The sequence below is a fragment of the Bufo gargarizans genome, chromosome 10 (assembly GCF_014858855.1).
Source record: "Bufo gargarizans isolate SCDJY-AF-19 chromosome 10, ASM1485885v1, whole genome shotgun sequence".
Lineage (NCBI taxonomy): Eukaryota > Metazoa > Chordata > Amphibia > Anura > Bufonidae > Bufo > Bufo gargarizans.
The window spans coordinates 85,498,423-85,519,078 of NC_058089.1; the positions used below are offsets into that span (position 1 = coordinate 85,498,423).

General features: G+C 44.8%; 1 protein-coding gene across 1 annotated transcript in view; it reads right to left on the minus strand.

The window, feature by feature from the left end:
* LOC122920076 (low-density lipoprotein receptor-related protein 5-like) overlaps positions 1 to 20,656 on the minus strand; it is an 833,413-nt gene that overhangs the window by 163,359 nt on the left and 649,398 nt on the right. Inside the window, 1 exon segment of the mRNA XM_044269285.1 lies at positions 13,346 to 13,557. Coding sequence (XP_044125220.1) covers positions 13,346 to 13,557 — 212 coding nt within the window.

Sequence of the window (20,656 nt, forward strand, 5' to 3'; positions counted from 1 at the left end):
CCTCGAGGTGGACGCGTCTGAGACGGGAGTAGGCGCCCTTCTGTCTCAGCGTAGAACACCAGAGGGTCCTCTGCTTCCTTGTGGGTTTTACTCCCGGAAACTGTCTTCCGCGGAGTGCAACTATCAGATTGGTGACAGGGAGTTATTGGCCATCATGCAGGCCCTTAAAGAATGGAGGCACTTGCTCGAGGGCTCGGTGGTTCCGGTTCTCATCCTGACGGACCACAAGAATCTGACCTACCTCTCTGAGGCCAAGAGATTGACACAACGTCAGGCCAGATGGGCTCTGTTCTTGTCACGTTTTAATTACGTGGTCTCCTACCTACCCGGTTCCAAGAACATCAGAGCGGATGCCTTATCACGGCAGTACTCCGAGCTGTCCGGGGAGGAGTCGATTCCGACTTCGGTCATACCTCCGAATCAGATCCTGGCCGCCATTCGCACCAGCCTGACCTCTCCCCTGGGTGAGCAGATTTTGGCGGCTCAATCTGGTGCTCCCTCTGGGAGACCCAACGGCAGATGTTTTGTGCCTGAGGAGTTGCGCACTCGGTTGTTGAGAACCTACCATAACTCCAAGGCCGCGGGGCATACTGGAAAGAATCAGCTGTCCTGGGCTGTTTCGTGTCTGTTCTGGTGGCCTTCTCTACGTTCCGACATCGCCGCATATGTAGCGGCATGCTCCGTTTGTGCCCAGAGTAAGTCCCCTCGGCACCGTCCGTTGGGCCTTTTGCAACCCATAGCCACCGGGGAGCGTCCATGGTCACACCTGGGGATGGATTTCATTGTGGACCTCCCTGCATCCCGAGGCCATACGGTCATTCTCATGATTGTGGATCGGTTTTCCAAAATGTGCCACTGTGTTCCTCTCAAGAAGTTACCCTCTGCACAAGAGTTGGCCACGATTTTTGCCAGGGAGGTCTTCCGGTTGCACGGTTTGCCCAAGGAGATTGTGTCGGATCGGGGGAGTCAGTTTGTGTCCAGGTTCTGGCGCTCCTTTTGCTCCCAGTTGGGGATTCATCTCTCTTTCTCCTCGGCCTACCACCCTCAGTCCAATGGGGCCGCAGAACGATCCAATCAGGCCTTGGAGCAATTCCTTCGTTGCTATGTCTCCGATCACCAAGACAATTGGGTTGACCTCCTGCCTTGGGCTGAGTTTGCCAGGAACACGGCGGTGAACTCTTCCTCTGGGACGTCTCCCTTCATGGCCAATTATGGGTTCCAACCTGCCGTGTTACCGGAGGTATTCTCTCCCCAGGATATTCCGGCTGTGGAGGATCACCTTTCCGTCCTACGTGCTTCTTGGGTACAGATCCAGAGGTCCCTTGAGGTCTCTGCGCAGCGCCAGAGACTCCAGGCTGATCGCAGACGAGCGCCCGCTCCTTCCTACCAGGTCGGAGACCGCGTATGGTTGTCCACCCGCAACCTCAACCTTCGAGTGCCCACTCCCAAGCTGGCGCCTCGCTTTGTTGGTCCCTTCCGAGTGCTTCGCAGGGTAAACCCGGTAGCCTATGCCCTTGCGCTTCCTCCTGGCATGCGGATCTCCAACGTGTTTCATGTCTCCCTGTTGAAGCCACTGGTGTGTAATCATTTCACTTCCTCGGTTCCTCGGCCTCGTCCGGTCCAAGTGGGCAATCGTGAGGAGTATGAGGTGAGCAATATCCTGGACTCACGCCTGGTCCGCGGTCGGGTGCAGTTTTTGGTCCATTGGCGTGGTTATGGTCCAGAGGAGCGTTCTTGGGTTCCCTCCGCAGATGTCCATGCTCCTGCCTTGCTCCGAGCATTCCACGCACGCTTCCCTCAGAAACCGTTCTTTACTCCGCGGAGGAGGGGCCCTTGAGGGGGAGGTACTGTCATGGTCTTACCTTCTTGCTGTTCTCCTTCGTTTGACATGTGCTGGCGGCCATCTTGGTTTCTGGGTTTCTTGTAGCCTCCCACCCTGCGGCTTCTCCTTCCCACTGGGAGGAGCTGGATGCCTAGCTCATATATATAGGAGGTCTGTGGCTTCAGTTCCTTGCTTGGTCCTCCTGTGTTCACATGCTTCTAAGACTGCTGCTGCTTATGGTTCCTGATCCTGGCTTTGTCTGACTACCCTGCTGGTTCCTGATCCAGGCTTCGTCTGACTACCCTGCTGGTTCCTGATCCAGGCTTCGTCTGACTACCCTTCCGGTTCCTGACCTCTGGCTTCGCAAGACCCTGCTTCGGTTTAACCATCCGTTTGGACTTTTGCCTTACAGCTTGATTTTCAATAAAGCCTTCTTATTTCACTTATCTCTTGTTGTACGTCTGGTTCATGGTTCCTTGACAATAATGCCCAGGATGTATGATCCACACTATTGATTGTTGTCAAAGTTTTTATGAAAGTTTTACCTTTTTGATATGTATATTGAATGTACACAGAAAGTGATGTTTGATAGTGATGTGATTTTATTGTTAAGTGATGTGGTTTTACTGATTGCATTGAATTTGTAATGAATTGTGGGTATATAGACCCCACAGTTTAGCACTGTTGTAGCTTGACAAAGGCCTCATTGAGAAGGCTGAAACGTTGCTGGGAATAAAGTTTGGGGTCGTCACCCTATCACCAAAAACTGGAGCTGCCTCTTCATTCGTTGAATATATATATATATATATATATATATATATATTTATTAATTTTTTGCGACACCCATGCAGTATAGATGGACCACCAGGGAGGGAAACCCAGGGTGCTGTCATGGGCTCTGTAAAATCAAATTACCGGTAAGTAACACCATTTTTTCCTATCGCCCATGATAGCACCACCGGAGATTTACTAGAGTAATCCCTAAGGGTCGGAAGTAGAGAGAAGAACCCCTTTACGAAAGGAAGAATCACCAGAAAATTTCAAGTCCAACCTGTAGTGCTTAAAAAAGGTGGAAGGAGAAGACCAGGTTACTGCCCCACAGATTTTCTCAATTGGAACAGAGGACCTCTCAGCCCAGGAAGCAGCTACCACCCTGGTCAAGTGGGTCCACAGACCAACTAGGGGAAGATAGCCCCGAAGAAAGGTAGGATAAGGAAATGGCCGAAACGACCCACCGTGATATAGAACTTTTTGAGGCAGAACTTTCCCTCCCCTGAAACTGCAGGAAGAGGGAAGAAAACTTCCGCCAAGAAGAGGTAGAGGACAAATGGGCCAAAAGGGCTATCTTGACATCCAGACAATGGAGAGATTCTTCTTCCTCCGAGGAAGGATTTTGAAAGAGAGTAGGAAGAATAATCTCCTGAGAGCGGTGAAATTTAGTGGTGACTTTTTGAAGAAAAGCCGGGTCAGGACGGATAATGACTTTGTCGTCTAAGATTAAAGTGTACGGAGGGTTGAAGGAGATGGCTTGGATCTCACCAATCCTGCGAGCAGAAGTAAAAGCTATCAAAATGGCTAGCTTCAGGGTTAGATGCTTAATTGAAATATAATTAATGGGTTCAAAGGGGGGCCCAGATAAAGCTTTTAACACCACTTCTAGACTCCAGGGAGGAGCTCGAGGAGCCACCACTAAGGAAGACCTCTACATGGCCCTAAAAAACCTGGAAACCCAAGGGCTCCCAGCTATGTGCTGGTTAAATAGAATAGACAGGGCAGAGACCGGAACTTTCAGGGTACTGACTGATAGACCTATTTCTAGACCCTTCTGAAGGAACTCAAGGATAGAATGTAAAGGAGCAATCGAAGGAATGTTCCTCAACTGGATCTGGGCAAAATTTAAGACTTTGTGCCAAATTCTGCTATAAATCCTTACTGTAATCTCTTTTTTTTGCTTTTTAGCAGGGTATAAATTAAAGCAGGCCGTTAAGTGTAGGCTGTCTACAGCTGGATGTATCACAGGTCCCTGGCTCAGAAGGCCCCGCACCGTCGGAAGCACCCAGGGATCGGAGACCAACATGGTCCGGAGCCCCGTGAATTAGGACCTCCTGGGCCAAAAGTGGGCAGTTAGGATTACTGTGGCCCGCTCTTCTCTAATTTTCCGTAAAACCTGGGGAATCAGGGGAAGAGGGGGGGAAGGCATAAGCCAGACGGCATTTCCACTCCTGCATTTAGGGCGTCTATCCCACAGGGGGATCCTGCTCTGCTCAGGGAATAAAATTTGGGCATTTTCTTGTTTGAATGGGTAGCAAATAAGTTGATTTTGGGGATACCCCAAAGATCTACTATTTTCTGAAAAACAATAGGGTCTAGGGACCATTCCCCCTGAGACAGGGCATGGCTCAGGAAATCCGCCTGTTTATTTTCCACCCCTCTGATGTGAACTACCAATCCTTAGGTCCTTTCCTTCTATCTCCAGGAGGGAGGCCCTCATCGCAAGGCCGACCGCCATCAATTCTTTTAGATTGGAAGACTCTGCTTTTTGTAGGGGGTCCCAACGATCCTGGAAGGAAGTTCCCAGAATGTGGGCACCCCATCCCCAAGGGCTGGCATCCGTAGTCAGGCAAACTAACCTGTCCGTCTTCCACGGGGTAACCTAAATAAGCTTCTGTAGAGTTTGGACTGAGATCTTCAATTTTGCGTCTAAGGACCAGTTTTTCTTTTAAGCGGACAGGATCTCCCACTGTAAGGCTCTGGAGTATAGCTGAGCCCACCTCACTCCCAGAATGCAGGATGTGAGGGAGCCAGGGACCGACATTGCAGCTCTTATTGAAGTAACTGGTTTTCGGGTCAGATTCCTGATTTTGTTTTGAACGACATCTAACTTGTCTGTAGGTAAAAAAGTTCTCTGGAGAGATGAGTCCAGTATTAAGCCCAGGAAGGTCTGCCTTCTTGAAGGACGGAGTCTTGACTTCTCTTTGTTTACTATCCACCCTAACCTGTTTAAGATGGACCGGATCTCTGAAACTGCCCAATTGCAGGCTTCTTCTGTCTGACCCACTACTAAGAAGTCATGTAGGTAAGGGATAAAGAGAATATCCTTTTCCCTTATGTGGGTTGCCATTTCCGCCACCAACTTCGTAAACACCCTTGGGGCCATGGAAAGGCAAAAAGGGAGAGCCTGGAACTGGAAATGTTCCAGTTGACCCTTCAAATAATTGGCCACCCTTAGGAACCTCTGGTGCTCTATTGCAATGGGGACGTGGTAGTACGCGTCTTTTAGGTCGAGAACGGCCATAAAGGACAGAGGATATAGAAGATTGATTGCTGAACGTAAAGTTTCCATCTTGAATCTTTTGGGTTGAAGAAAACGGTTGCATTTTTTCAGATTTATGATGGTTCTGAAAGAACCGTCTGGTTTTCTGACCAAAAAAAGTGGTGAGTAGAACCCTTTGCCTTCTTCTTTTATTACCAGGGTTAAAACTGATTTTTCTATTAATTTTAACACCTCTCCCTGTATGACTGACTTCCCTAAGGCTGAAGAAGGATCACGGTTGGTAAGAATCTGGCAGGAGGGGACTGAAGGAATTCTAATCTTAACCCCTTGCCGATGGTATCTAAAACCCACGGACTTAGGGAAATTTTTCTCCACTCTACTAAGAAGTCCTTCAGTCTGCCCCCTACCAGTGTTCTGGCGTCATTGTTGGTCTGGTTTTCTCTTATCCGAGGAGGACTGGTTAAAGAAAAAAATTCTGTTTTTCCTCTGACCTCTGAACCGGTCTTCCCTGGCCTTCTTATCCGGTTCCTGGCTACCCCTAAAGGGACGACTAAACCTATTTTTATACGAAAAAGATCCCTGGAAACCAGGAAACCTTTTCTTTTTGTCTGCCGCTTTATCCAGCAAGTCGTCTAGGCTTGGACCGAAGAGGTATTCCCCCTCACATGGAACTCCACAAAGCTTTGATTTAGAAGCGAAATTTTTAGTTAAAATTTTTTTTTTAGCCAAAGTGTTCTTCGCGCCGAGTTGGATAAAGCTGCTGATCTGGCTGCCAACCTAACAGAGTCAGCCGAGACGTCTACCAGAAAGTCTGCTGCCTTCCTGATCATAGGGAGGGAGGCTAAGATATCTTTCTGGGGGCACCTATTCTTTAACTGGGACTCTAGCTCACCTAACCATACAGTAAGAGACCGGGCCGTGCAAGTGGAGGCTATACTGGACCTAAAGGAGGAGGTTGATGCCTCCCAAGCATCCGCCTTTTTATCCACGGGGTCCTTCAATAGTCCCGTGTCGTCAAATGGTAGGGCCGTCTTCCTAGAGACCTTGGATATAGCCACATCGATTTTAGGCGCCTTATCCCAAGAGGCAGAATCTTCCTCCTTAAAAGGATATTTACGTTTAAGATTCTTAGAAATAAATACCCTCTTATTGGGTTTCTTCCATTCTCCTTTTATCAATGCAGATACATTTTTATGTACTTGAAAGGTACTATGTTGTCTGGACTCCAACCCCCCAAACATAATATCCTGAATTGAGCGGGGTTCCCGAGTTTCCTCTATGCCCATAGTCAAGCGGATAGCTTTAAGGAGCTTTTCAGTGTCTTCTACCGGAAAACAGGGTACCCCCCCCTATTTCTTCTTCCCCAGAAGAGGTCTGCGATTAAACATCAGAGGGGCCAAACACCGAAGAAGGGGTCTCTCCCTCATCTGAGGAATGGGGTTCTTTGGAGTACTCTCTACACTTAGACTTTTGCTGTTTTTGGGTAGCCTGGGATGCATTAACTTCGGAGCGTACTAACGCTTGCAGGCACTTGTAAAAGGAGGGAGACTCCTCCGTCACCGTCTTATCTATACAGGGCTGGCACATCTTCTTATCCCTGAGAAATACGAATTACATAAGGTTGCAGGCCATAATGTAAAAAAATTAAATGACGCCCCGTCCAAGCTATAACCGTCAGACGTTCCATCTTACCAATCAGATGATAACCCCACTCTGCATAAGGCACATTCTTTATTCTTTTTCTTTGACACCACTTTCTTAGGCCTAGCTGGAACAGGAAGGACAGTGGGCTCCTCAGACAGCTTGTCGTCCTCCATACTTGCAGGGTTTGATCAGCTCAAGTCAGAGGAAGACGCCGGCCGAAAACCTTGTGCTCTACTAATAGGGCACCCGAAGATGACGTCACAGCCGGCATTCTGAGGCCGGTCATGTGACTTTAGGAGCGCTCCATGGCCCTCTCAAAGCCGGAGCCACTCCTCTTCCTCCCTCTGGTGGCCGGCGTTCTTCTTCCGGCGTAACACGATGCCGCCGTCTCCAGTACCCCTGCACACTGACCGCCCCCTCCGGAGCTCATCTGTGCCTCTGCCTGCCCTCAGCGCACAGTCAGATGCCGCCAACTTACCAGGGACTCGCAGGTTAGTGGGGAGCCACCAGAGGGAAGGAACCTGAATGTTGATGCTTCAGGTTTCCCATCAGAGAGAAGAAACCACACTGGAGGGGAGGAGAATGTCCGCCCATTTTATCCTGCAGGTTTCCTGTCTCTGTGGGGCGGATCCTCCTTTCTCCGGTGGTGCTGTCATGGGCGATAGGAAAAAAGGCTGCACATCCAAGACAATTAAAACCTCCAATAGAAAAAGAAAAAGAGGACAAACAAAACTCCAGATTAGACCCCTTTGTGTTTTCCTTCAAGTATGGACCAATGGCCTATAAGATCAAAAAGGTTATAAAAGAAAACTGCAGCATACTAGAAAGAGATGAATCCTTGACGGGGATGAAAAATATTGCACGGATTGTCGCATTTAGAAAATGCCACACTCTAAAGGACAGATTGGTCTGCAGTAGATTTCAGGGGGGAAAAAATGAGACATGGCTACAGGAGTTGGGGCCCCAAGGGTAACCGCAGATGTGGCCATTGCTCATGTTGTAAACTGAACCCACAGTGGGACACCCTAAACTTTGGAGGGATCCAGCATAGGGTTAACACCCTTATAACCTGCAAAAGTAAATACGTTGTCTATTTGCTAAAATGTACAGTACAGACCAAAAGTTTGGACACACCTTCTCATTCAAAGAGTTTTCTTTATTTTCATGACTATGAAAATTGTAGATTCACACTGAAGGCATCAAAACTATGAATTAACACATGTGGAATTATATACATAACAAAAATGTGTGAAACAACTGAAAATGTGTCATATTGTAGGTTCTTCAAAGTAACTACCTTTTGCTTTGATTACTGCTTTGCACACTCTTGGCATTATTTTGCTGAGCTTCAAGAAGTAGTCACCTGTTAGAATTTGTATTATGGCAAGAAAAAAGCAGCTAAGTAAAGAAAAAACGAGTGGCCATCATTACTTTAAGAAATGAAGGTCAGTCAGTCCGAAAAATTGGGAAAACTTTGAAAGTGTCCCCAAGTGCAGTCACAAAAACCATCAAGCGCTACAAAGAAACTGGCTCACATGCGGACCACCCCAGTAAAGGAGAAGTTCATCCGAGTCACCAGCCTCAGAAATCGCAGGTTAACAGTAGCTCAGATTAGAGACCAGGTCAATGCCACACAGAGTTCTAGCAGCAGACACATCTCTAGAACAACTGTTAAGAGGAAACTGTGTGAATCCGGCCTTCATGGTAGAATATCTGATAGGAAACCACTGCTAAGGACAGGCAACAAGCAGAAGAGACTTGTTTCGGCTAAAGAACACAAGGAATGGACATTAGACTAGTGGAAATCTGTTGTCACGGATGGTGTTACAAAAAACTAGAAGACACAAATGAAGATCCGACTGACTTGATCCAAAACTAAGGAACAAAAGGGTAAGCCCTGAAAGAGCCCTAGCTCTCTCCCTTACTGCTCAGCCTATGCAAAAACCTCAATGGTAGAAAATTGTATACCCTCGTTCCTCGACTGTATGACACCCTATAATAGTGAGGGGACACGACCACCGACTCCCTAAACTAAATACGGAGGGAGTCAGGGTCACCTAGGATCAAGCCCACAGGCAAACAGAAATAAAGAAAACAGACTTATCTTGTAGATGCAGCAGTAACAGCTTCTAGCATCAGCATACTCCAGGAAGTTGTATAAACCGCAAAGTGATGCAGTATGGGAGGGGATTTAAAGGGATGCAATCAGTGCAACTAGATGACAGCTGAGAGAGGGAAACGAGATGACAAAAAAAGCAAAACAAAAGAACCTCAGGCAGGAGGTTCTGAAGAACGTCTGTCAGAGCTTCTCGGATGTCTGGCGGTGATATCTGTGCTTTGGTCTGATTTGAGATCTTTGGATCCAACCACCGTGTCTTTGTGCGATGCAGAAAAGGTGAACGGATGGACTCTACATCCCTTGTTCCCACCGTGAAGCATGGAGGAGGTGGTGTGATGGTGTGGGGGTGCTTTGCTGGTGACACTGTTGGGGATTTATTCAAAACTGAAGGCATACTGAACCAGCATGGCTACCACAGCATCTTGCAGCGGCATGCTATTCCATCCGGTTTGCGTTTAGTTGGACCATCATTTATTTTTCAACAGGACAATGACCCTAAACACACCTCCAGGCTGTGTAAGGGCTATTTGACCATGAAGGAGAGTGATGGGGTGCGGCGCCAGATGACCTGACCTCCACAGTCACCGGACCTGAACCCAATCGAGATGGTTTGGAATGAGCTAGACCGCAGAGTGAAGGCAAAAGGGCCAACAAGTGCTAAGCATCTCTGGGAACTCCTTCAAGACTGTTGGAAGACCATTTCAGGTGACTACCTATTGAAGCTCATCAAGAGAATGCCAAGAGTGTGCAAAGCAGTAATCAAAGCAAAAGGTGGCTACTTTGAAGAACCTAGAATATTACATATTTTCAGTTTCACACTTTTTTGTTATGTATATAATTCCACTTGTGTTAATTCATAGTTTTGATGCCTTCAGTGTGAATCTACAATTTTCATAGTCCTGAAAATAAAGAAAAAACTCTTCGAATGAGAAGGTGTGTCCAAACTTTTGGTCTGTACTGTATATGCGGCAGGTTTTATATAGGGCAAACAATTAGATGTCTCCAAGAAAGGATTAGGGAACATATTAATTCACTTACCAGTGGCAAGGGTTGCCCACGTCTCATTGAACATATAAGACAGGAACGTGGAGGGAGCAATCAAACACTAAGTTTTGCAGGCATTGAGGTAATACGCAGCCTACCACAAGGGGGAGATAGACATAAAGAACTACTAAGGAGAGAGAGCAAGTGGATCTTGCGCGCAGATGCAATGGGTCCGTTGGGACTCAATGAAAAGATCGACATGGGAGTCTTTTTGTAAATGCCGTTGATTATGCTCTACTCATTGCAAGTTTATTTGTATTATTATTTTAATGTAATAGGTCTTTCACATAGGGATGTAGCTCCCCCTCTGTGACACACAGGTAGGCGCCAGGGGAGCGCAATGCCTGGGCGGCTCAGAGAGAAGCGCGTCATAGGAGGCTTTTAAAAGTAGGTGAAATTCACCGCTTGATTACAGGCCCGACGAAGCACCTAGGTGCGAAACGGCCGTTGCCTTGTCCTGCTGATGCACACATGTATGTAAGTCTGCTCCCTACCTTTTACTACGTTGGAATAAAGTAACCACTCTGCAAGTACCGGTGAGTGCCGCCCTCGTCTATTATACAAATTGATATTTTACTGTGCAAGCCTTGCACAAGATAATTAATAAATTTATTGAAGAGAATAGTGCCCAATACTGACCCCTGAGGTACCCCACTAGTGACAGTGACCCAATCTTAGTGTTTACCATTAATAACCATCCTCTGTTTTCGAACACTAAGCCAGTTACATACCCAGGTACAGACATTTTCTCCCCAGTCCAAGCATTCTCATTTTATATACTAACCTTTTATGTGGTATAGCATTGACATCGATTGATTCACCACAGTCAAATCTAGAACTTACCTCCTCACAGAAACTGATTAAATTAGTTTTGACATAACAGATTCCTCATGAAGCCATGCTGAAATGGCGTTATTTGCCTATGTTCATTGAAGTACTCCAAGATAGCATCTTTTAGAAAGTGTTCAAACAGTTTAACCACAACAGATGTTAAAATTAACAGCCTATAGATTCTGGCCCTGTTTTTGGACCTTTTTTGAATATTGACACCACATTTGATATGTGCCAATCCTGTGGAACATTCCTTGTCAGTATAGAATCCTTAAATATTAGACATAAGGGTCTTGCTATTATATTACTCTTAGGATACGGGGGTCTATGCCATCTGGTCCCGGCGATTTGTCTATTTTAATCTTTTTAAAACGACGCTGTACTTCTTCCTGGGTCAGAGAGGTCACTTTTAATAGGGAATTTACTTTTACATCTGCATTTCATCTGACAGTTTATTTCTCTCAGTGAATAAACTGGAGATTTTTTTTTTTATAGCTTTGCTTTCTCATCACTGTCTGCAACCCCCCCCTCCCCCCTCGACACTTTGTAAAGGGCCGACACCTTAAGATTTACTTACCATTTATATAATTGAAGAACATTTTATGGTTAGTTTTACTCTCTTTGGTAATGAATATCTCTGTCTCTACTTTGGCTGCTTTTATTTGTTTCTTACAGAATTCAATTTTTTCTTATAGTTTTCCAATGCTTCCTTGCTACCCTTCTTTTTTCTGATTTAAATGCGTTCTATTAGTCATTTATTCCTTTCCTTATAATTATATTATATTTATCCACAATGTTTTTTTCTTGTTCCTTACCCTTTTACTCCCATAAGGTATGTACCTCTCAAAATTATATATTTTAGGATAGCATTCTTTTATCCCATTTTGTGAATGTATTTTTAATTACTTTGTCCCAATTAGTTAGGCCAATGGCCTCTCTTAGTTGGCTAAATTTTGCTTTGCTGAAGTTTGGTATTTTTGTTCCTCCCTGAAGAAACACTCTTTTGAATGAAATTGGAAGGGTATTATTTTATGGTCACTATTTCCCAGGTGTCCCCCAACCTGCACCTGTTGTTCTGTCAGGTATATTTGTTAATACTAAATCCAGTGTGGCCGTCCCTCTAGTCGGTAATTACCTTTCCCAACTGGTCCAGGACCCGACTAAAGGGACGGCCACACTGGACTTAGTATTAACCAATAGACCTGACAGAACAGCAGATGTGCAGGTTCGGGGACACCTGGGAAATGTGGGTAAGTAACTGGCTCAGTTATAGAAAACAGAGGGTGGTTATTAACTACACACTCTCAGATTGGGTCACTGTCACTAGAGGGGTACCCCGGGAGCCAGTATTGGGCCCTATTCTCTTCAATACATTTATTAATGACCTTGTAGAAAGCTTGCACAGTAAAATAAAATTTTTTGCAAATGACACTAAACTGTGTAAAGTAATTACCACAGAAGAGGACAGTATATAGCTGCAGATGGATCTGGATAGATTGGAGGCTTGGGCAGAGAAGTGGAAGATAAGGTTTAACACTGACAAATGTAAGGTTATACACATGGGAAGGAATAATGCAAGTCACCAGTACATACTATATGGTAAAACACTGGGTAACACTGACATGGAAAAGGACCTAGGAATTTTTGTGAACCGCAAACTAAGCTGTAGAAACCAGTGTCTGGTAGCTGCTGCCAAGGCCAATAAGATAATGTGTGATGAGAACATAGTCCTGCCACTTTACAAATCAACAGTCAGACCAGACATGGAGTACTGTGTACAGTTCTGGGCTTCTGTGAACAAGGCAGACATAGCAGAGCTGGAGAGGGCTCAGAGAGGGTAACTAAAGTAATACCTGGAATGGTGGACTACAGTTGGGTTATTCACTATTGAAAAAAGAAGACTAAGGAGAGATCTAATAACTATGTATAAATATATCAGGGCAAAGTATAGAGATCTCTCCCATTATCTATTTATCCCCACCAGGACTGTGACAAGGGGACATCCTCAGCATCTAGAGGAAAGAAGGTTTATACACAAATATAGAAGAGGATTCTTTATGGTAAAAGCAGTGAGACTATGGAACTCTTTGCTTGAGGAGGTGGTGATGGTGAGTTCACTAAAAGAGTTCAAGAGGGGCCTAGATGTATTTCTGGAGTGTAATAATATTACAGGTTATAGCTACTAGAGATGGGTCGTTGATCCAGGGAGTTATTCTGAGTCAAAAAGGATTTTTTTCCCCTTAAGTGGGGAAATTTGGCTTCTACCTCGCAGGTATTTGTTTTTTTGCCTTCCTCTGGATCAACTTGCAGGATAACAGGCCGAACTGGATGGACGATTTCTTTTTTCGGTCTTATAAACTATGTTAATTGTACCCCAAAATACAATTTGTCCAGCAGAAAACAAGCTCACATATGGCTGCATAAAAATAAAAAAAAGTTATGGCTGAAGCAAAAACAAGAATTTCGTACACTTTTTAGACAAATTTTATGAGCAGGACATTTCCAAATCTGGGTCAATGTTTTTTTTTTTTTTTGTACAATGACCAAAGCCCTTCTGAAGGTATTCTCCACCTTTTAAGATACTAATGTTGGGAAAAATAAAAAAGCTTACCCTCTCTCTGCATTTAAAGCAATGGCCCTTGGCTTGTCATACTGTCCACGCAAAACAGTGCCAATATATTCTCCAGTAACCCTGTTAACGTTGATGCTGTTGGTGGCCTCACATGTCCAGTACAGGGTGCGGCTGTATACATCGATGCTTAAATCGTGTGGCTGTTTTTCTACGGTTTGACTTTGGTTTGGAGGAGATATTAACACAAGAGGCTATAGAGGTAAAACAAATGATTTGTTAATACATAACAGCATACAGCATAATACATACACAAAAACAAAGCAGCAGATTTACCTTAGGTTTAACCTGATGATACTGGTCACCAGTGCAACATTTGTAACAGGGCCCCCCAAACCTACTTCATGCATCTACTGGTCTTTGGTGGCATGGTTTCATTTGGGGCAGAGGGCAACAGATACCTGCTACACCCCCCTAAGACATACCAGTGTATTAATGACACGTTTGCACCAAATGCTTTATTTACAAAGCCTCTGCATCACTTTTTACAGCACACATACAATAATGAAGAATGCATGACATGCATGCTTTGGGAATGGTTATTCATTAAGCTCCACAATAGATAAATTATACCTCCTCCAATTTCTAATGAAAAGACAACACACTACATTTAGAGTTGTTCTTTTCAGTCACTAATAAAGATATGGGGAAATGGTGTTTAGCCAAAAATATATATTGTTTAGCTCAGGGGTGGACTGGTAACTTAAAGTGGCCCTGGAAAAAATACTAAAAGTGGCCCCATTTTGTAGTCAGGTCCAAATTGATGGAAGACAAGGCCAACACTCAGATGCATAAGAAAGAGCAGAGGTTTAAATAAATAAATTATACGTTTTACTGAATCTTTTCCCACAAAATCACCTATCATTCTGCTCATTTTCTCCTGCATTTCGTGTTGACGGGTTCCCTTTAATGTCATGAGCATAATTGCTCAGGTCATTTCTTTTACCCTTTCTTAGAGCAGAATATGGAAGATGGAGTAAATCCCAAAAGTACAATGACAAAGAACAAGGTGCACAAATGGTGAGTACGCCACATGTATTCCATTGTATGTCAGCTGCTCTGTTTGGTCAGAATGTGCTGTACTGCTCCCTTATCCCATCAGTCTTGAGAAAGGAGCCTTAGACCTCTGAAATGCATTGTCTAACTGATGTTTTAGCATTTCAAAGAAATCTATTCATCTACCTAATGGTCATACACTGCGTCAATACATGCTTGCCCCAGGTCAGACCATCTTAATCTAAATTGTCCAGCACTGTCTTCTCTAAAGGAAACCTATAGAGAAAGCGTGAGCCCTGCTTACCTCATCCACACACTGTGATTGACAATTCTCTTGTTTCAGTGTGTGGACGGAGAAGGCAGTCAATCATCTTGTGTTGGCAGATTAATTTGGACTCTCAGCACCTCTCCTAAGAGTTCTGTCAGGATTTAGTCTCCTTTTTACTTATAACTCCTGCTCTATATCATAGAAACCTATGTCTCACAGGTCTCAGATTCTCTCCTCTATCATATTCTGCTCTCAGGACAGCAGAAATCACCTGACAGGTTTCCTTTAAAGCAGATGTCAAGTTTTGATCTTGTAAGTCACGACCCATGGGCAAAGATTACCACATAATAATTGTCCTCATTGCCCGTACCTAGACCTTTTATCACTTACTGCAGCTTAGTTGCATTGTCTATTGACAATGTCATAGAGCAGAAGGAAATGCTAGCAGAATGCTGGGGTGTATAGGGAGAGGAATTACCAGTAGAAAGAGGGAGGTGCTCATGCCGCTCTACAGAGCACTAGTGAGACCTCATTTGGAGTATTGTGCTCCGTACTGGAGACCATATCTCCTGAAGGATATTGATACTTTGGAGAGAGTTCAGAGAGGAGCTACTAAACTGGTACATGGATTGCAGGATAAAACTTACCAGGAAATATTAAAGGACCTTAACATGTATAGCTTGGAAGAAAGACGAGACAGAGGGGATATGATAGAAACTTTTAAATACATAAAGGGAATCAACAAGGTAAAAGATAAGAGAATATTTAAAAGAAGAAAAACTGCTACAAGAGGACATAGTTTTAAATTAGAGGGGCAAAGGTTTAAAAGTAATATCAGGAAGTATTACTTTACTGAGAGAGCAGTGGATCCATGGAATAGCCTTCCTGCAGAAGTGGTAGCTGCAAATACAGTGAAGGAGTTTAAGCATGCATGGGATAGGCATAAGGCCATCCTTCATATAAGATAGGGCCAGGGGCTATCCATAGTACTTAGTATATTGGGCAGACTAGATGGGCCAAATGGTTCTTATCTGCCGACACATTCTATGTTTCTATGTTGCCAGGCTGATCCTCGTTGTTAGGCTAATTTTACACTAGAATTATAGTTCTGGTAGGGAACAGCCTGCCGCAGCTCTCAAGTTCCAGCACTACTGGATGTTACTGCAATGCCCGTCAGTCCTACTAACTATAATGGGATCAGGGGGAGATCCAGTCCCTACCCGGCAAATATATTGGGATTCAGCCAAACAAAAACTGCTGCAGCGGCTAATCGCTCAGGGATGTTTTACCTTCCTCTTGCATCGCTGATCGCTGCGATTGGCCAATAGGTGCAAAAAATAGATAGACAGCACCAAATGACTCCAAGGTCCGAAAGGAAACGCCAGTTTTTGGCATCCCCTGTCAGCGCTGTGATTGGCTGGTAGAACATTTCAGCCAATAGCAGCACTACAGCGGCAGAGGGAACAGGATGAATTCCTCTGTGTGCAGCCATTCTAGTTGGTGACTGCATGCAGATAGGAGGTGTACCCCTTTGTGCTGTTAGTTTGCTTGCTGTAACTTGTGGTGCAGCTGTTCCACTGCGCTTTTCAGTGTTCCTGCACTCTCCAGTGTTGTTCAGTAGTTTCCCTGTCCCTATCCACGCTCCCCCTTTCAACAGACACCAATCTGTGTATTCTTTTTTGTCAGTTTTTTTTCTCCTAGCCCTGTGCTATTTTTTCTGTGTTCGAGCTGTGACTGCATAGCGTTGATCTTGACTGATAAGCACCTGTGCTCAGTTTATTTTTATCTGTGCTAATTTTTTGCCACTTTTTGTTGAAAGAAATTGCAATTAGAGGTTTGCGATAGATAGAGTTAAGTTTTTAAGCTAGTGTTCAGATTCATTTTACTGTAGTGGATTTTTATACAAAATGTTTTACACAAAATCTACTTACATGTGTCCTGAATCCACTGAGAGCCAATCAATACCGTAAATTTTACTGATCACGTCAAAGCTCAGTTTTTAGTGTAGTCCCTTTTTTTTTGGGGGGGGGAGGGGGTAATTTGTATATATATATATATATATATATATATATATATATACACACACACACACAATAAAATTCCGCAGCACTCCTTGAAAGTTGAAAAAATGTGCCATTTATTCACACATATCATGTAGCAATGTTTCAGTTCTCTCTCAGAACCGTTTTCAAGCCAAGTGGCTTATACTTCAACTCAGACGTTGTTCCCGACATCATCTTTTGAGCTAATGAGATCTTTCATCTCTGCTCTGAGTTGCTTGTTCAGCCTCTCACATTTACTTCGCTCCTCAAGCGATTCTTCAAGGGATCAAGCCAAGGAGAGGGCCTCCTGTTCCAGATGCTCTTCCCTCTACTCTGCTGCAGCCGATGTAGGAGTATCACCATTATCTTTTGGGCACGCTGTGGGGGTTCCACCCAGGGTCCCTTTAAGCACTTTGCTTGTGTCTACTGCAGTCTTCTTCGGTGACAGTGAAGACAGCTAGTCACTTCTCCATCATATCTAGGAACTGTGTGGAGAGAGAGAAATCTTCATGATTGCAGCTGTACTGACGTGTCAGGTAATCTACCCCTGCCTGGGTATGGGTCTCAGAAACTAGGCTGCCGTCAGCTCTCTTCGCATCAGGTATAACTGTCGTCTGGTCACTACTAGTGACTGCCTGAATTTCGCAATACATTGACATGGTAGCTTTCCTCTTTGCGATGCTAACGGTCACAGCACATACATTATATACAGGGAGTGCAGAATTATTAGGCAAGTTGTATTTTTGAGGATTAATTTTATTATTGAACAACAACCATGTTCTCAATGAACCCAAAAAACTCATTAATATCAAAGCTGAATATTTTTGGAAGTAGTTTTTAGTTTGTTTTTAGTTTTAGCTATTTTAGGGGGATATCTGTGTGTGCAGGTGACTATTACTGTACATAATTATTAGGCAACTTAACAAAAAAAATATATATACCCATTTCAATTATTTATACCAGTGAAACCAATATAACATCTCAACATTCACAAATATACATTTCTGACATTCAAAAACAAAACAAAAACAAATCAGTGACCAATATAGCCACCTTTCTTTGCAAGGACACTCAAAAGCCTGCCATCCATGGATTCTGTCAGTGTTTTGATCTGTTCACCATCAACATTGCGTGCAGCAGCAACCACAGCCTCCCAGACACTGTTCAGAGAGGTGTACTGTTTTCCCTCCTTGTAAATCTCACATTTGATGATGGACCACAGGTTCTCAATGGGGTTCAGATCAGGTGAACAAGGAGGCCATGTCATTAGATTTTCTTCTTTTATACCCTTTCTTGCCAGCCACGTTGTGGAGTACTTGGACGCGTGTGATGGAGCATTGTCCTGCATGAAAATCATGTTTTTCTTACCTTGCAGACTTCTTCCTGTACCACTGCTTGAAGAAGGTGTCTTCCAGAAACTGGCAGTAGGACTGGGAGTTGAGCTTGACTCCATCCTCAACCCAAAAAGGCCCCACAAGCTCATCTTTGATGATACCAGCCCAAACCAGTACTCCACCTCCACCTTGCTGGCGTCTGAGTCGGACTGGAGCTCTCTGCCCTTTACCAATCCAGCCATCTGGCCCATCAAGACTCACTCTCATTTCATCAGTCCATAAAACCTTAGAAAAATCAGTCTTGAGATTTCAGCTTGTGTGTCTTGTTCAGTGGTGGTCGTCTTTCAGCCTTTCTTACCTTGGCCATGTCTCTGAGTATAGCACACCTTGTGCTTTTGGGCACTCCAGTGATGTTGCAGCTCTGAAATATGGCCAAACTGGTGGCAAGTGGCATCTTGGCAGCTGCACGCTTGACTTTTCTCAGTTCATGGGCAGTTATTTTGCGCCTTGGTTTTTCCACACGCTTCTTGCGACCCTGTTGACTATTTTGAATGAAACGCTTGATTGTTCGATGATCACGCTTTAGAAGCTTTGCAATTTTAAGAGTGCTGCATCCCTCTGCAAGATATCTCACTATTTTTGACTTTTCTGAGCCTGTCAAGTCCTTACTTTGACCCATTTTGCCAAAGGAAAGGAAGTTGCCTAATAATTATGCACACCTGATATAGGGTGTTGATGTCATTAGACCACACCCCTTCTCATTACAGAGATGCACATCACCTAATATGCTTAATTGGTAGTAGGCTTTCGAGCCTATACAGCTTGGAGTAAGACAACATGCATAAAGAGGATGATGTGGTCAAAATACTTATTTGCCTAATAATTCTGCATGTAGTGTATAACACTCGGGTCATTATCAACCCTGACCTCTAGGGGCTTCGATGAGCCCATCTCCACATTGAACACCTCCCCAGCAACCATAGAATACCGAGGAGACTGCATATCCACCTCTGGTACATGTGGTACACCCTCTATGACTGCCACACTGTATCCTTGCACATTTTTCACAGTGGGTTCCTTCAGCTGTGAGCTCTCAACATCAATCAGCATTTTTATACCGTATACATTTTTACCAAGAGTAAGAGGGTTGGCATCCTCATCAGACCTTGTACATAAACCCACATTACCATTATAGATTTCAACAAATTCTGCACAATCACTTGGTACCTTGTCTGCACCATTGTTTCCAATGGTCATTTCACTCACACCACCAAATTCAATGTGTATGTCCATCACGCTCTCATTTAAAGGGACAGTTTCAGGTTTTGCAGGAGTTACCGTATGTCACTTTCTGCAAAAATGTCCCGCACATAGTTCCCAGCCACCCGGCTGGCAGGTACCAAGATCACCTGGCTCTCTGCATCCAACAATGCCTGGACTGGACTACCCTTCTCCATAAGGTCACACTTTTGTGCAGAAGTCTCTAGTCCTGGTGTTTTTACACAGACTGGCTCGGCAGAGAGCAACTGCTGCCAGCTCATACCACAACACAGGGCTTCTGGGGCATTAGGGCACTGGTCAGCAACATTCCCGACCTCCAGAGCCCCGCTCATTGTCACTTTGTCTGCTATACAAGTAATAACTGAACTCTCTTACCCAATGTCATCACAGGTGCGGTCACCTCGGAAGATGAGGGCACTCTAGGTACATCTCTACCGAGTTCATCATCTTTCTCCTGGATCCTGGGAACAGTCTGCCCAGGATCGCATGCAGACTCCACAATAGCCGCAGCGACTTCCGATTTCGCAATCCTGCTGCCTCCTACGCGGGATAGCATGGGATCCTTGAGATTTACTATTCCCCAGTAACTGGCAACTGACAACACCGGTAAAGCTGTCACTTTTTCCAGGTAGGGGTTGCTCCTAGCAACGTCATTACCGTTTCTCTGCACAGCCTCTCCAGGACTCGGTACACTCCGGAGTGCCACACTGCTCTCCATCTTCTTGTCTTCCCGACGGCTGCCCTTGGCAATATCCACTTTCAGCCAAGTTCAGAGCATCCTCTCCAAGTGCAGCACTCTGATTCCTCAACAAGGAATTAGTTTCCCGCACCAGCTGCTCCATTACTTCCTCTGTGGCCTTGGTTTTCCACCCAACAGGGCCACTTCCCACAGATGACATCACCTTAGGTTTCCACCACACCAGACCATCTTTCAGAAACTCCAGAACTCTCGGACCCGAGACACTTGTTGGCAGGAGGCTAGCGTAACCCACGCCGGGAGTCCCCCAATCACCATCTCGCAGAATCTCTCCCATGGGCTCCACCCAGCCGCAGCCATTTCCACTGGTCACCTTCTGGCCCTTTAAATCCTGTACAGTTTTCTTTGCAAAAAAAATCCAGAAACAACACAAGCATTTTTTCGGCAGCACCTGCTCTTTTCTGTGATGTCATTGCTCCTAACAACCACTTTTTGTTGTGTCTTTTCAGCATAGACATTGCCACATCCTCCACCAATTGTAAGGGGGTCATTCTCACAGATTTCGCTATGGACACCAGATTGAAGTCCAAACGATGCTTTATTTTCAAGCACATCAGCACAAAACAGCAACCAAAACATAAACATAAATCCTCAGTAGAGTTGAGCGAACACCTG